The sequence below is a fragment of the Anneissia japonica genome, unplaced genomic scaffold, assembly GCF_011630105.1.
Source record: "Anneissia japonica isolate Jap-2015-1 unplaced genomic scaffold, ASM1163010v1 scaffold284991_len216595_cov187, whole genome shotgun sequence".
Classification (NCBI taxonomy): domain Eukaryota; kingdom Metazoa; phylum Echinodermata; class Crinoidea; order Comatulida; family Comatulidae; genus Anneissia; species Anneissia japonica.
In genome coordinates, this window is record NW_022758676.1 from 166,713 (window position 1) to 184,712 (window position 18,000).

General features: G+C 34.0%; 2 protein-coding genes across 2 annotated transcripts in view; one reads left to right on the forward strand and one right to left on the reverse strand.

Annotated features, from left to right (window-relative positions):
- Window positions 1-10: 10 nt before the first annotated feature.
- LOC117125312 (ATP-dependent RNA helicase DDX54-like) overlaps window positions 11-18,000 on the reverse strand; it is a 26,619-nt gene continuing 8,629 nt past the window's right edge. The window contains exons 6-17 of the mRNA XM_033271779.1: window positions 13,239-13,258; window positions 12,970-13,139; window positions 11,982-12,192; window positions 11,446-11,577; window positions 10,673-10,894; window positions 9,303-9,373; window positions 8,469-8,657; window positions 8,071-8,183; window positions 2,843-2,947; window positions 2,535-2,639; window positions 1,263-1,363; window positions 11-930 (exon numbers count right to left, since the gene is read on the reverse strand). Of these exons, the coding sequence (XP_033127670.1) occupies window positions 575-930; window positions 1,263-1,363; window positions 2,535-2,639; window positions 2,843-2,947; window positions 8,071-8,183; window positions 8,469-8,657; window positions 9,303-9,373; window positions 10,673-10,894; window positions 11,446-11,577; window positions 11,982-12,192; window positions 12,970-13,139; window positions 13,239-13,258 (1,795 nt within the window). The 3' untranslated portion in view covers window positions 11-574. The remainder of the gene's footprint in view (window positions 931-1,262; window positions 1,364-2,534; window positions 2,640-2,842; window positions 2,948-8,070; window positions 8,184-8,468; window positions 8,658-9,302; window positions 9,374-10,672; window positions 10,895-11,445; window positions 11,578-11,981; window positions 12,193-12,969; window positions 13,140-13,238; window positions 13,259-18,000) is intronic.
- On the forward strand, window positions 13,577-17,994 carry LOC117125319 (protein trapped in endoderm-1-like). The gene is made up of 2 exons (XM_033271785.1): window positions 13,577-15,153; window positions 16,804-17,994. Exon 2 carries the CDS (start codon window positions 16,960-16,962, stop codon window positions 17,986-17,988), a length of 1,029 nt encoding a protein of 342 aa, XP_033127676.1. The 5' UTR covers window positions 13,577-15,153; window positions 16,804-16,959; the 3' UTR covers window positions 17,989-17,994.

Below are 18,000 nucleotides of genomic sequence, written 5' to 3' on the forward strand. Positions count from 1 at the left end.
TCAACTTTCATTTCAATTAATTTCTTGTGTTTATTTCAAAATTATAATTTTATAAGTTAAAGCTGTCAGCATACTATCAAATATCTGATTTGCCTATATGAGGCTTGCCATTCCAAAACCAGCGTACTGTCACTAAATGTTAAACAGAGTAATTAGCATAAGAATGTGGCAGTAAATGACCTATCATTTTAAAGCTTATAATATGGAGAATATGAATACAGTTAAACTTGCCTAAGTTGACTGTTCCTAAGTTGAAGAATTTCTAAGTCGAATAATTTCTAAGTCGAATAATTTCGTTCTTACTTTACATGCCAAATTACTGTGTTTCCATTAATTAACAATCTGTAAGTCGAATTTTATCTAAGTCGAACTTTATCAAAGTCGAACAATATTTCAATGGCATTTTGGATTCAACTTCGGCAAGTTCAACTGTATATTAAAAAACATCAATTTTCGTGTTTTAGTCACTGATGCTGGTTTCGGCATGGCAAGCGCCATATATATATATGGTTAAGCCACAGGTATTTGTCACATCATGGTTATATAAAACTTGATAAAGATAAGCTGATTGCATTTATCTCCTTTTGGATTTACCACCTCGTCCTCTCCCACCACCCCGTCCTCCCCCTCTTCCTCCACCTCCACTTCTTCCTCCACCTCCACCTCTTCCCCCACCTCGTCCTCCACCACGTCCAAAACTACCACCTCCTCTTCTACCAAAACTTGGGCCTCCTTTTGAACCCCTCCTTCCTCCATCGCCTTCTCTGTCTCTCCTTGGTTTACTCCTTTCTTGGTCCCTTTCTTTTTTTTTCCGGATCTTCAAGATTTTTTCATTGGTTAATAATTCATTATGTGCTTTTCCTTTTTGTTGTTTGAGTTTATGGTGACCGCGATATCGATTTCCTAATGTTGATGATATGCCAAGTTTTTCTGGAACATACAATAAATAGTTATTAAAATTTGTTTATATAGGATAGTGAGGAAATTATATACAGTACAGGCAGAATAAATGTCCTTATGGAGTTATTGCTTTGTGTGGTACAGTATACAAAAGAATATAGAAGGAATAGAGGTCAATCATGCATGTTTTGTGTATGAACAACCAATTCTGCAGCCATTGGAGTATGCCTTCTGGAAACTGTAATTTGTACATTGATTGTTGATCTTTTTTTGTTAATTTTGTTTTCCACAATCTGATCTTCAGATCTTTAAAAACAAAATAAGCTTGTTAAAAAGGTTTAAAAAGTCTCCTAATGTGTTACCTTTTTTCCTTTGTCTCCCTGAATTGTCATCATCATCATCATCACTTTCACCTGCATCTGTCCTGGCACCAACCTTGCTCTTTTCTCGCCAGTCTTTGTATCTGATAAAACAAAAGTCCAGTCATTTTCATTTTCATTTCATTTCATTTCTTTAGGCACGAGGGCCAAGGATATGCCAATAAGTGAACTTAATCACTATCCTACGTGGCATATCCATTTAACAACAGGGGACTTAATGGACCAGTACACCGGGGTAACCCCCTACTCTTCTCGAATGATGTACCGGGTTCTTTAAAGTGCACACGAGCCAAATGCGTACACTGGGCCCTGTCTCTTATACACATCTAGATGTGTATAAGAGACAGTCCTTGTCGAACCAACGCCGATATTAGAGCTGAAGGTCACGGTGCCCCTGACTTAACCGCTCGGCCAATCAACTCGCCTTATATAGCAGGAATTTATGAATGGCTCATCTATAGTAACAGGGGTCCCAAGTTGGGAGAAGTTCACTTCTGTGAGGTCTGGTTTAATGAGGACATTTAATTGTATATTGCTATGCAGCGTGCTACCCATGGCCAGCTGACTTCAGACAAACAAGTGATAATACAGTATTATAATTTGAGACTTGTACAGGTAGTAGATTCTCGAGACTAATGGGAGTAGTCAGTGTTGTGAAGGTTCCTCAGTGGCGGATTTGCCAGCCGCCCTGCCCCCCCCCCCCAACACTAAATTTCCCATCATTTAAAAATGGAGAAAAAAAAGATAATATTCAAAGCGGATTTGCCAGCCGGCCTGCCCCCCTCCCCCAACACTAAATTTCCCATCATTTAAAAATGGAGAAAAAAAAGATTATATTCAAATTCTGAGAATGCCATTTCTGGCCATCTAGAGGTGGCATAATCATAAATTGTCTTACCTCAGCCCCAACCATGATAGGACTGAAGTATACAGTGGTCATTGAACCTTCTATCTGTTAAAGTCCTTCCCTGCCCCACCCCCCCATTTAAAATTCCTGGATCCGTCACTGTCGCTGGTTTGAATCCTGTCACATCGTATATTTTCTTTGCTCCACTTACATTACTGCCATTTGCAGGGTAACATAAACAAAATCCTAATTAGGTAAAACAAAGCTGAATTAATCTGTAACAAACCCTGATAGGCTATTCAGTAATTAACTATCTTTACACTGTTAAGGTAAGAATTTAGATGTTAATTCCACAAGCAAAATTGATTCGTTGAAATGGATCAACACCCCAACCTGATTGGCCATACCTGTTAGTTTTGTATGATGCAGAGATGTACCTTCCACTTTCTGTTTTTATTTTTTTCTGTGATTCTTTACCAGCTTCATTTATGTATTTCTTCTTTTTTCTGTCCCTAAAAAACCCAAACAATACAGGTCAATTTAGGAATACAGGTATTACTTATTATAATCAACCTAACGATTTTCCTGCAGATCAAAACTACAAACTGAATGGATCACATTCATGTAATTTTTTTTATGGAGGAACTCATCCATCAGAGATATATATTAATATAACTACATTACATTATATATAAAATGAAATAAAGAATCATACCATCGGACCAGCTTTTGGTTTCTGTGCATAGTACTGCTATCATCCTGCGTGAAGTCGAGTATAGCGGACTGTGCTTGCTGACTAAACAACGAACCAACACTCAGTCTACATACAGAAAGCAGAAAGGACAAAGTGAGAAAACTAAGTATTGAATACAAGAGTTGTTCAAGGTGAAGCCTGCTTTGTGAATAACTGGAAAAAGTGGGGAATGGAGAGGAAGGTGAAAGCAAGAAGAAAAAAGAAGAGCAGGGAATGAAGAAGAGAAGAGGAAAATGTGAGAAAAAGTAAAAGTAAAAGAGTGAGGAAAATAATAATTATACTAATTTATTAACTTCATAAAAAATGTTCAAATGCACATTACTATATAATTTATTTATTTAGACTTTATTTAATGAGGATAACCTGTAAAGCTCACCATTAATGGAGAGCTGATATTAAGGGGTCCTCAACAAACAAATATAAAATACACAGTAATAAGCAGAGAAATATTAAAAGGATAATTATATCATTACAATAGCAATAATTCAGAATGCAAAACACAGCAATAGCAATAAAAAAATAAAAAAAATAAAAAAAATAAAAATAAAATTAATAAATAGAAATAAATAAATAAAAATAAAAGAATAAGCTGAACATTCACAAAAAAAAAATCACAATAAACATTCTTAAATAATAGAGATTACCTATAAACTATTTTGGAAAATAGATGCTTTAGATAGTGGCAAACGATGTGCATTGGCAAAGTTCAGTGGTAAATGAATTTATACACATGGGGCAAAAAAGTCAAAGGAACATCAACTAGATTCTAATTTATGTTTTGGAACACCACGTGCCACTGCTCTAGTTGCCGTCGAACGAGTAGGAAGTCCAGAAAGTCTACTGGTAAGATATTCAGGAGCATTACCCGAATGATCTTCAAAGGAAATACTGCTGGTAACAGACCCGTTCTTCAACATTCATAAGATGAAGAGAATTACCATAATGGAGAACAGTGGTAGGAGTACAGTGATCAGTTTTTAAGAATGTACGCAGTGCACGATTCTGCATTTTTTCCTACTGCTAGGGCCCCAAAGTGTTATACCATAGTCTATTAAGTATTAAAGTTTTGTAAATTAGTAGTGCAGTGTTATTATTAATAAATTTCCTCGTCCTGGCAAGGAAACGAGTAGTCAGTGCAAGTTTTGAGCAAAGCACTGACATGTGTCTGCCAGGTATAAGCTTATTGTCAATATATACTCCTAAGTGTTTGTTTGATTGGTTTGAACTTTAACATTAATATGATCAGGCCAAAAAAATAAATTGTTTGCCCTTTTTTTTAAATAATGATAAATAGGAGCGGGTGGAAAATGTTTTTTATTTATTTATTTATTTTTTTAAAATATTCATCAGGTGGAATAAAAATAACTCACAGAGGCCTAAATTGGTAATATCTTACATCAGACAACAGTTCTTTAGACTAATTTGTGGGGCATCTGGCAAAAACTAAAGATAAATTCACTCACATTTTTTTAATTTGTAAGGAAAAAAGCTAAAATGTTTTTCTGCCCCTACTTTTTCAGTGAGTTAGGGGCGGGTGGAGGAGGGCAAACAAACAATTTATTTTGTTTGGCCTTATTATTAGAAAGTTGCCCAGGTGTGCCAATGAGCATCACCTCAGTTTTGTCTAGATTCAAAGAAAGTTTGTTAGAGTTGTTAACATCTTTCATATCATTTGTGGTAATTTCATTAGTGTTAGTTCCTTTAACGTAAATAATAGTGTCATCTGCATTCAGATAGGTCGTGCAATATCTAGTTACAGTGTGAAAATCATTAATAAAAATGTGAACAAAAGAGGGCCCAAAATCGAGCCATGAGGAACACCAGAATTAATTGTAAGACATTGAGATAATTTACTTTTAAACTTAACATGCTGAGATCGATTAGTGAGGTAAGAATTGAACTATTTGGTTGCAGATTGGTGAATAAAATTGGTTATAAAATGACATTTTACCTAAGAGAATTGAAAGGTTCACTGTATCGAAGGATTTACGCAGGTCGATAAACACTGCGCCAGTAAGTTTACCCTTATCCATACTGTTTAGCCAATTACTATATGAATTTATCAAAGCGGTAGTAGTGGAATATCCAGGACGAAAACCGGACTGGTGTGCACCATAGAGGTAGTTTGCACAAAGTAAATTATTATTTGACAGGTGATCATATAATTGGACATGGAGAGCTTTTTCAATTATCTTTGAGATTGCTGGGAGAACAGAGATTGGTCTAAAGTAGTTTAAGTTGTTCCTTCGATCCATTTTGTGGATAGGCAGAACCTTAGCAATCTTCCATTCTGCGGGGACACAGCCAGATTTTAAAGAAAGATTAAAAAGGTGAAATAACTGGTGCAGAAATTTTTAAGAGCTTAATGGATAAGCAACTGATACTAGTAGATGTTCCGGAGTCCATTTGACTGAGCGACTTTAGTACAAAATCGTTTGTTATTTCTTTAAATTGAAAATGTGTGAGAAATGAACAAGGATCAACATTGTACTAGAAAAAAATCATAGTTTCAAGTCGTTGGGGAATATTAATAAAATAGTCGTTAAATGTATTAGAGATAGTCTTGTCATCAGTAATTAAACAATCCTCAGCAATGACAGCATTTGGTAAAATTCATCTATTATGCATTTTGAAATAATGTTTTTTAGTATCCCTACATAATTTTGTAACACAATTTCTAAGCTGTTTAAATCTTCTACAGAATACAGTGTTTCCAGTTTTATTCTCATCCCTTTAATTTATTTTTTTTTCTATTTCCATGCCATCTAGCTTTTATAGCTTTAACTAGGATAGGAGGCGCCCGAATCCGAGATGGCCGAGACTCAACAGGTGCTGACTGTAGTTCAATTAAATTGAACCCTAGCCAGCGATGAGGTCGTATTCCCATACTTCGGTTTGGGTGCTGGAATGTTATTCAAATTTCACTTCTTTTTATTTTGTGGTTTTGGTTTCCGTTCCATCTTTACACTTGCCTGATAGCGCTTAGAGACTTTTTGTATTTTGCGCTCTATAAATTAATAACCATTAACCATTTGATTTAGCTTTAATTTTATAACTTTCATGCATCAGTTCAAGGATGTTATCACGGCCTTCAAGCCATGGAGGGAGTTTATTTTTAAATCTTTTTGTGACATAAGGTGCATGTTTATCAGTATTATATAGAGATTATGTAGGATTCGATATCCAATTCCAACATCATCAATTTGATCTATAACAGCCCACAAGATTTTATTAATATCTTCAAGGAAAAGTTGTTCATTAAAGTTTGTCCAATTTTGTTTGTTTTTAATTTCAATGCCGTGTAAATAAAGTCATGGTCACTCATCCCAGACTTGATAATACAGGTATCTGAATGAATATCAATATTTGTTGTAAGAATCAAATCAATCAATGATTGACAGTTGCTAGTTGAACATCAATTAAAATAGCCTCTAATTTGTGAGTCTTCATCAAGTATAATTTCTCTAAAAGATAAAGTATTAGCAACACACATAGCAATTCCCCCACCATGTCTATTTCTATCATTACGTATAAGGATGTAACCATTGATCCACACCTCACTGTCACTAATATCCGGGGAAAGTTTAGCTTCAGATATTGCAAGAATAAGAACAGGCATGTCATACATAACTAAGCGTAGTTGATCAATCTTCATCGGGATACTGTAAATATTTAAATGAGCCAGCTTGAGACCATTATGCGATTTGACGTCATTTAGTGTAAAGCTGCTTTTATTTAAATTCACAGGTCCTGGATTAGGATAAACATCACCAGAGAGTTGAATTTGTAATATATGACATGAATTGTATTATTATGAAGAGCATTATAGCAACATTTCCATAAAAGTACACATTTGGTATACCGACAAACAGTACCACCATTAGATAAAACCATACTACATACCGTAGGCTCCAGCGGTTGATAAAATGCAAATAAGAAAATTAAGTAAAATCCGTAATTCAAGATTCATATTGTAGGTTTACATTATTGTAGATAAGTATTCTTCACCAAAGTAGTAATATAAGAGAAATATATAAAGTAACTTCACATGTAGGTTAAGCTCAAAACGTCAGTATGGCGTCTTCTTTTTAAGAACAGCATGCAAAAACAAGTACCGTTCAAATACTGTGCCGGATTTGAATACCATGCACAAATGTACATGACATAGAATAGAAGCATTGGGCCTAGCTGAAATTCATAGGGTAAAATTCATGACTAACAACAAATAATTCAGCCAAAAGTGGTTTCATCAGATTAGAACAGTCTCTTGAATATATTGAGCAAAGAATCGACCAAAATGGCTTTGTCAAAAAGGTAATAATCTATGGTTAGAGAGACCAAACTACACACCACCACTTCCATTCATATAATTGATAAGTATACAAAATTAATAGTTAGTGTTATTTCAAATGCTTTTTTTCTTGTGTGCAATTTTTATTAGTAATGTTTTTGAATTGTATTGCTGATTTGTTTTTTTAAATTTGTAATTGATCCTTCTTTAGTGTTAAGTAGTTAAGTGTTATTTGAAATGGGTTTTTTTTTATGTGCAATTATTATCATTAATGTATTTTGAATTGTATTGCTGAATTGCTTTTTGAATTTATAACTGAACCTTTTTATAGTAGTTATGTGTTATTTGAGAAGTTTTTTTTATGTGCTAATTAGTTTTTTTGAATATATTTAAATTATAATTTTTGAAAAAATAATGGTGATATTAATTGTAGTTTGTAATAATAATAATAATAATTTACTGTATAGGATGTTATATGTATAGTTTCTATTTTTGTAATTATTCATCTCAATTCATTTTATTACGCTATGATGATTGAATAAAATATACCAGAATATATAAAATTTGCAGTAAAAGATCAGCATAATGAGTAAGTCAAGCATATTCCATCACAATGAAAAAGCAAGAAAGAAGAGAAGTTGAAAAAGAGAAGGGGCGGAAGAGGAAAGAATGGTAGGAAGAGAGAAGGAACAGGATTGAACTACAATTGACCTTTCCAGAGTATCAATCAAACTTAACAAATGACCAATCAGAACATCACTAAGAATACGCACTTATCTCACAAACACACGTGTGTCCAACAATGCACATGCTCCCGTACATTTACGCTACTTTTTTGTGGGAAATAAGAAACAATATAGAGGATGCAGGGATTAACGGAAAGGTCCATAGTACTCACCCTTGCTCGGTCTCTTTGTCAGCAGGTGTGTACGATACATAATAATCACTTTCTTTGCCAAGTTTTGCTGACTTGCGCCCTCTACTGCCATCAATAATAACTGAGAATGTTTCCTTAAATTGAAAAAGAACAGAAACAAACAAAAAAATATTATTTAATTACATGTTACCAGACAACATAAAAATACATTATAATAAAATAAAAATAGTAAAATCATTAATTGCATAGACGTGGTTTCTTGACTCTGTTCTTTGCATATTAGTATAAGATACACTGTAACGAGGACAGTGAAATCTACGGTAAGCTAAACTTAGACTCTGGGAGGTATCTTGCGGTAATAAATAAAATTATTTTTATTAAATATAATTTCTTTCAAAATGATTGAAAGTATATATTACCATTGCACTTTCAACACCATCACTGTCTGCTTTCCGTTTTGTTCCTCTTTCAATTTCTTCGGATTTTATTGGTTCTTTGCTTTTCACCTGATTCCTCTTCTTTGTCACCAACTTTTGGTGCATTTTACGTTTTGTTTTCATAACATCAAACGCTGAACTCTTTGCTGTTGTGTTTGTTTCAAATATTGTCTACAAAAATATATAAAAATTAATCGCTCTAGAAAGCATTTGTATAAAATGTCTTAGATAATCAAATGGAATATAGTTTGACTGGAAAATATAGTTCAGTAATAGTCTGCAAGTTGATACAGTAAAAAGTACAGTATGTAAAACTGCGGCAAGACTAAAGTTTTTGGCTGTGTCTCACTGACATTGATGACTTTTTTGATACTTTTAAATGAGCAATTTTACAGAGAGCAGCTCAGCTCAGTTGGCTAAACTGGTCACAGCCACTGTGTATAAGCTCAAATATGGAGATCTCAAGGTCCACAGTTCAATACCCATCGCTGCTGAAGGGCAAATGCAAGATACGATAGCACACCGTCTTACTGATGAGATGTTTAAGTTGTAAGTCCTGTGTGCATTGTGGCCCGTGCACACGTTAAAGAACACAGTACACTATTTAGAAAAGTGTAGGGGATTGTCTCCTGGTGTACTGCCCAATTACCACTAGAAGGAGCCCACTGGAAATTAGTCTTCTTCAGACTTTAGTGAGTTATCCTTGGTGTTCACATCGAATATATGCATCCATCCAACTGAATATTCTAGTGTTTTTGTTTAGTTAAAAAGCCTAGTCTTCACTGTATCATATGCTCATATCCTTTTCATACTTACTGTGTTTGGTCGATAGTTCTTGATGCCATCCACAAGTTTGTATCTTGTTGTTTCATCCACATCTTTTACATCTAGATGCATAAAATATAAAAAATATAAAAAATAGATTAAAATAAATATAACACCAGATGGAAATATTGGTGGATAAAATATGATTTTAACAATTGATTTCAATTTTTTTCTTTTTCTACTTTGTTTTTGCTTGTTCCCCCTTAATTTGGGGGACTAGAAACCACAACTTGGCAAAGCACAAAGAATTTCTTTTCTCCTCTAAACCCCTGTCCAGACTATCAAATTTTACAAAAAAACTGTTGTATGCCCATATATAGCTATGATGTGTCTAATATGGTCATGATGTGATGTCATCATGACCATATTTAGGCACGTCACATGTTATTGTTACAGTAGAAACCCTCATTTACGAACCCCGATTTAACAAATTCCAGATTTTACGAACGTAAAATAAAGGTGATGATGTCATAAAAATTTAAGTGGAAGATTAAAAAAAAAAATCCGCTTGAATTGTAACTGTTATTAGCATGCATACAACACAACACACCATACTATACATTCCTATATAATTCTCAAGTGAAGGTAGCCTTCTAACGGGCCTCTTCAAAGTCAGTGTTTTTATGGCTTCACACATGTGCATGCGACAAATTTTACTTCTTTATTTCAAACATCGTTTTTAGCTTTAAAATTCAACATAGTGCTTGATTGTTTTATTGAATGATCAATATATATAATAAAAAAGTATCTATGGAAGTTGTGTTGGAGTAAAATCCACAATCTAGGTATTTAAGAAGGTAAAAATGTCCGATAAAAACAAACTTTTGTAGGGCCTAGAGTGGGATCGGAATGCTTAGAAGCTGCCTACTGCAGGCCTAGGCCCCCTTTAGCTTTAAAATTCAACATAGTGCTTGATTGTTTTATTGAATGATCAATATATATATATAATAAACAAGTATCTATGGAAGTTGTGTTGGAGTAAAATCCACAATCTAGGTATTTAAGAAGGTAAAAATGTCCGATAAAAACAAATTTGTGTAGGGCCTAGAGTGGGATCGGAATGCTTAGAACTGCCAACAGTAGGCCTAGGGCAGGCCCCCTCAGACTTAGCTGCGTAGGCCTGTAGGCCTAGCCTAGGCTTAGTTTATGCCAGTGTAAGTAGTACCAGTGCAAATATATAGGAATTTGGGTCAACCCCGATTTTACGAATACCCGCATTTACGAACGGCTCTGGGCCCGTGTCGTACGTAAATGAGGGGTTCTACTATATATAAAATTTGATAGTCTGGACAGGGATTTACATTACATTTAAAAAACCAACCATTACTTAAATATAATTTGAATAATTCCAGATAACTTACCAAACATTGGGTGCAGCATGACGTTCACTGTATCAAACTCCTTCATGCGTTTAATACTAGCTGTTGAGGGCGCTGGTCGCGACTTGATGTATTGGCCATAAGCATTCTTGCACACTTTCTCCAATCCTTCAATTTCAATTGATTTGTCCTTCAGGCTCTGCAGATGGTCTGCCTCCTCCTCAATGACGCCTTGAGGAACACGGCCAAACAACCCATCATCGTCTTTAGAATTAATATATTAAAAAGATATAAAAATTATTACAATTTCTTCAAAGTTAAGAAAAAATAGTACAATATGCCTAGCTTCTAAATGCCACCACAAAAATTATTCTAAACATTTGAATGTTATGTTCAGTATGAGGTACATGGGTAAAGAGTTGATGATACCACAGAGTCATTGATTGTTTGAAGTGGAAATATCACATACAATGTTGCTACATTTAATTTCTATTAGTAGGGGAATGGTTTTTCCAGCCAAATACTGACATTAATATAAGATCGGTATTTCCAAACTGTTGTATAGGTTTAGGCTGTCTCATGTAATATTGTTCTTTAAAGTTGACCTACAACATATTTTTTTTATCATGAAAGTACTCTGTGAGTATATGGCTGTTGCAGTTCAGGCTATCAGTTATCAAACACTGTTCATTTGTTTGTGTCCTAGAAATGGCTTCTGCAGTGATAAAACATTAATTAGTTATACCAGTATTGGTCTTTGTAATGGCAATACTGAATCACAACTGTATAATACAGTTAGCACTTAAAACATTTACCTGTTGTGTGTGAGGCTTGGCAAAAGGTCAATGGCCTTCCAAGGAATAGATGGAGATCAGCTAGGTATGCCAATTCATCTGGGGCGACCATGGAATAAGCTGTACCAGTTCGTCCTGCACGAGCAACACGACCTATAAGGAAAACAAAAATGAGAAATTTAGTCCTCCAAAATTCAACAGTTAACATCCTGGGAAATACTGAATGTGATTTGTGATGAGTAGAATGTAGAAAAGAATATATTTGAAGGGGTTGACTCATAACAAAACGATTACATTGGGATATAATAACTATAGCCTTTCTTAGCAGAAAGTACTGCTTTAAAGCCAGGCTCTGGAGAAAAAACAATTTTTGATATGTTGTTCAACTGTTCAACATATCAAAAAAATATTTTCCTCCGGAGACTGGCTTTAAGTGAGCACTGTTTGGAAAACACTGCATGGCTACTTACAATTTCTACTAAAATAAAACTACTGTATATTCTTTCTTCTTTACACTGTATATGACACATAAACGATATAAATTGAAGAAAACATACCAACTCTATGGATGAATAATTTAGGTTTCGCGGGGAAGTTGAAGTTTATTACATAATCCAGCATGGGGATGTCAATACCACGGGCAGCTATGTCTGTTACCAGCATCACGTTCGTCTTTTTGTTGGTGAATTTTGCGACATTAATCTTACGTGCAGTCTGGTCAAGGGAGCTGTAGATGTATGTACAGCTTACACCAGCTTGCATCAGGATCTTAGAATAACAAATACGGACTATAAATTAGTTTTATAATAAATTATATTATTCGAAAGAATTTCAGGAAAAGCAAAAATGACTGTTTATAATATTTATTTTATTTCTTTAGGCACATAGCCAAAGATTACAAATAGTGACTAAATCACTGTCCTATTAGATAGGTGGCAATCCCTTCACATGACAAACATATACATGCGATGCTCTAAACTAAGTCTCATAACGAGGCTTATGGAGTATAGTTGTTTTGTTGTGAGAAAAAAATCCTGGAATCTGACAATACTTGAACCCAGGACCCTGAGATTGGAAGGCAAGCATCTTAACCATCAAGCTATTCAACTCCCCTCCTGAAGTTACTGGAGATGAGGAGACAGCATCAAATTCAGATATCAATAACACACAATTAGTAATGCTATTTAAAACTGGAAAATTTTCTGTAAAACAATTATTAAGTGTGGCTGTGTAAGGAGTTGGTGTACAGTAGCAATTCGGTCTCACAACTCTAAGGACAATGGTTACATTTCCACTGGCTTATCCTTTGGGCAGGCAAGCATTTTCATCACATTCTTTTGATACCCACAAATATAAGTGAATAGCTGGTAGGTTCGAATGCCAAAACACTGATCACCAAACTACAACATTGCAATATTTTCTATGAAAACAGATATTTTTCCAATGAACGGGAAGTGCCCAGCGGCCTTGATGATATGCACTGACTTTATTAAATGTAGAATGAAAATAAAGAATTTCGAGACAATTTATTATCAAATAACTTACTTCTTTCACAAATTCTACATGATGCTTGGTTGCCAGGAAAACAACAGCAAGCTCACTGGGTTTGACGACCTCCCTCAAAATGTACATCAACACCGGCAACTTATCTGCTGCCCTCATAAAGAGAAATGATGTCTGTAAAATGAAATAAAAAGTAAAATTAGAAAATAATACTTCATAAAATTGAGATCAAAGAAAATGGAAGCAACATCTTTGTCAACTCTTTCTATTCTATGAATTTTCTACTCCAGTAGAATTATATTTTTTCTAACCTGGTTCGGGATCAGTAAGTCTTATGATCACGTAATAACACATTTTAACAATAATAACACATGTAGCTTTCGTATTTTTGGAACAACAAGAAGAAAGATAACCAGTTTTCTGCTTTTACATGCAATTGCCTATCCTGGGATATTTTCTTGTCTACCAACTAGTGCGCCGCCAGCGTTTCTGCCAGGGCAAATGTAAACATTGAAAGGCGTCTATTAATTAAGTCCCAAAATATTGTAAGATGTGTATAAGAGACAGGTATTACATAAAACTTTAGGTAATACAATAAAATTTACAATTATTAATTAGATTGATATTGATATGATATGATCAAGGTGTTCTCTCCATGGGTAGCAAAAATTATCTTTCAACATATTTGTTGTAAATTACAATAGAATATGGAACAAACGATTTGTTATAGCGTTTAGTACGACTAGGTAAAGAGCGAATACGGATATGGGATGGGAGAAAATTGTACTCGTTGTAGAGTGGATGATCATTTTGAGAAAGTATGTGTCTTACCATGGAGAGAACACCTGCATTATACTTAAAATTGAGCTTAGAAAAATCTACTCCTATTGCAAAATGCTTACAAAGGCTCTGCAGTGTTACAAATAACTAATAAAATTAAGACTTTTGGTTAAAATTAAAACAAATTAAGGTAAATTTCCAAAACACACTTGAAAATTATTAAAAGTATTAATCAACTCATTATCTCAAAATCTAGGGATGATTGAGTGTTTGTTTGGTAATTAAGACCATCGCTTATCTACTTGCTAAAACATTTTACAATTACAACAACAGGTAACAAACAGTGTGCACAAGTGGCACCAGAAATAAATTGAAAGGTTAGTGTGTATAGCTTAGATCCTATGGAGAGAATGAATACAATCTCCAAGTACCAAACCAATACGATACTAAATTATGTCAACATACTGCATATTTAGAGGGGTTCTTTCACTATAGTGTACATTATGTTTAGAAGAAACATACAGATATACACAAGGAGCTATGTAATATATTGTTAATTTAACCAATCACAGGGGAGAAAATTCATTAATGTTTTGTTTCAACAGGTATAAATAAAAAGATGATTATGGGCCAGCAATTTATTAATAATGCCGGCCCTGTGTGAAGACATCACTTTAAGAGTGTAAACATATTCCGTACATATAAGCCACTTTATCTTGTGGCATGTAAATGTATATAACTGTGACCTTTAGAGTTATCTAATGGCCAATTGCTGTTGATTTGTACTCCCAAGAACAATAATTGCATTAGCGAGATAATAATGTACAGTGTTTAATCTCATCATAGAGTAACATTACTGCTCAAATAAATGTGAATACTATCACAGTAGCAGTAACTATATACTGATAATTTACGTCATCACATTATGAATCCCTATGTTAATACATTATATAAAATGGAATCTGCCAAGCTAGCAAAAAATGTTTAAAATCAAATCAAGGTATTCGGTTATCTGTGAAAAATCGGTACCACATTTTAAGTGCATATTTATACTAGAGCCTGTGTTTAACAATCATAAAAAAATAATAACAATAAAAAAAAAATGATAATATTGATGAGATATATAATAATCACTGTAACATTTGTATTTAGTTAATGAAAAAATGGAAGAGTCCAGTAAACACGGTCCTTAAATCTATACGTATGAAGTGTATCTATGCAAACAGGCTCATTAATTGTCATTAACGAAAGTTAGCCTGGAGATAGTAATGATGATAACATGTTTAGTTAAACAGAGCCTCACAGAAAAGCGAAGCAATGCTCAACACCTGAGCTCATTGCGAGTCTAATCCAATTGTACGAGGAGAATAAGTGATATGTGACAGCCAGGCAGTTCTCACACCAAGAAATGCAGCAGATTTAACGGTTACAAAATCTGGTTTTCAGGTAAAAAATTTATTTGAAGCATCTTAAAACAATTTGATAGTTTTGTATTTCTTTAAATTACAATATATACAAATCTCATGCACTTTTATCCTTGCAATTAGATTTTTCATTACGTCGCCTTCAAGTTAGTCTTGATCTTACAAAACATGATAGGCATACTGTAGTATATTTTAGTAAATTACTGATTTCATATTATTATAATGAGTGTTAATGTAATTAAAATTTTTATTACTAGGTTAGGAAACAAATTCAATATACAGAGTACAACAAAATAAAATAATCTTCAATTACATAAACAGCAAATGATATTCGTTTACAAAAATGTTCACGTCCATGCGGTAATTTTTATTCATGTGGAAATTGATGCATGCTTAAGTAAACATTAAAATCCAATGCAAACGCAGCATATATTTTGGCAAAATCACTTAAAATTTGTGATTAAAATTTCAAACTCTATTTGTCAATGTTCATCTTCACAATGACTTGCATCACATTCTTTAAAGTTTGTTTCCTACTAACTTATGTCACATTTATCAGTAAACTCCATGGTTAATTGTTCATGATATAGAAAAATTGGGGAAAAATATTATTTTATTCTATTGTAATTTGCTCTTTTTTTTAAAAAAGTCTTTGTTATGGGATATATTTAAAGTGCAATTTTTTGATTGATTTTGCTGTGTAGTGCTTGCACATGCCCTTTCGGTCAGCATTTCTTGGTAAAGGCTACCTTTGTGAAAGCTGAGTAAATAATAACAATCCTGTTAATTAGTTTCAGCAGCTCTACAATGGGCGTAGTTAATTAAATATCTAATTAAATCAGCATGACAGCATGCAGTGTTTGTCAACTTCCACCAGATGCTGTTAAATCCCATCATCATTATACAAGTCAATATCCATCATGTCATACCATGCCCCCTCTCTCCTCCCCACCCTTGATTTTATACCACACAGCAATAAGCTCCACGGTTACACAGTATCCTAAAGTCCAACAAACATAATAGACACCATCTGTTTCAAGTGGTTAACCTTCTTCACGAGTAAGTTTTTTTTTATTGCACATGGATGGACAATTATGAAAATCATATAAGTGTACTTAGTAGTGCATATATTCTGAGTGTTTGTCTGTCATTACCCTTTAACATTTCCATTTTTAGTTACTATGTTGAAGCTATGTACACAAGCAACATTAATAATACTTTACCCTTGATCAATAGTTAATGTAAAAACAAATTGTGTGAAAAAAACCTAAAACCATGAAAATCTAGGGGCAGTTTTTAATTTTATATTTTTTTTGCAAAAAATATTTTTTCCTCTCAGAAGGAATAAGAAAATTGTGCTAACTTCTGATAGTTATATTTCTAAAATCTATTTATAATTTTAGTATTTGGAATCATTTATTTATTTGCACAGAGAGACAGCTGTATTATGCACCCTATAAATCTATTTATTGATTAGGTCTTCTGGAAAGATTACATGAATTCAACTGAATTATTGAGAAATCAAGTATAAAATGAATGAAAATTATGTTGATATAGTAACTTTATAAAAACTTTAATTTATTTATATACATAAATTTATTAAAAGAAAGCCAAATAATTATATGATGTTTTAAAAACTTCAAAAAGGTGATTTTCTTGTCTTGTACTGTAGATCCTGCAAAATCAAGAACATTAAATGAAAGAATCATTGTGACTGATGTAAAATTAAGAACATTTTATTACTGATGTTGATAGTTGCTGGTGCTACAGTATAACATACATTGGGAATGGTCATCTTACTGAATGCATTTGACATAAAATACGTACAATGACAGAATACTGCTATCCAGTCATAGAAAATGTGACGGACACTATCCGCCATGCAAGCGAGCCTTTTGGAACAGTAATTGAGATCATCTACCTGATCACTCTAAGCATTGTGGGAAGCTTCGGGAACATATTTGTTATATTTGCAATCATTGTGACTCCAGCATTACGGACTGTTACATATTTCTGGGTGGCAAATCTTGCCTTATTCGATTTGATAACAACTGGTTTTCTGATGCCATTTTTTATCTACAGTGTGTTCAATAATGGCTGGAATCTCAGCTGCGAATTATGTTATTTTCTTGCGTACATTACACTTTGCAGTATTGGTATGTCAATGACAACATTAACATCCATTAGTATTAATCGTTACATACTAATAACGAAATCGCATCAATTCTATATTCGTTTCACACAATACAAATACATCATACTCGGTGTTATACTCAACTGCACTCTGACTATTGTACCGGTGTTGATGCCGTTTTATGGCTTAGGTGAAGTAGGATATAACGTGGCTCTACGCCATTGTGGCGTAATTTACGGGGAACTAGATTCGTGGAAATTTGAAGTTATATTATTAGGTAGTGGACTGACCTACTCTGTCTGCCTGCTAACCGTAACCAACTACTTAATATACAAAGCATACCACGAAAGTAGACGGCGGGTGCATTCCCACACGCTGACTCCAGGTAATAGCAAATCATCACCCCGAAGGCAACTGTCACAAACTGTACACCATTCAGAATTCAGGGTAATGAAGACCGTAATAATAATTGTGAGCATCGCATGCTTTTGCTGGATACCATACAGTATTGCGCTTTTTAGCAATAAGGAGAACACGACTTCCATAATCTTTATAAGAAGCGCAAATGTTCTGATTTGGACGAATGCAACGATCAACCCATTCCTTTATGCTCTAACTAGTACGAACTTCAAGAAGGCAGCGCATAGATTCTTTTGTTGCCAGTTGAATTTGATGAGAAGATCGCGTGCCACCACAATGAATACCCGTCATCACACACAATAGAGAAATTGAATC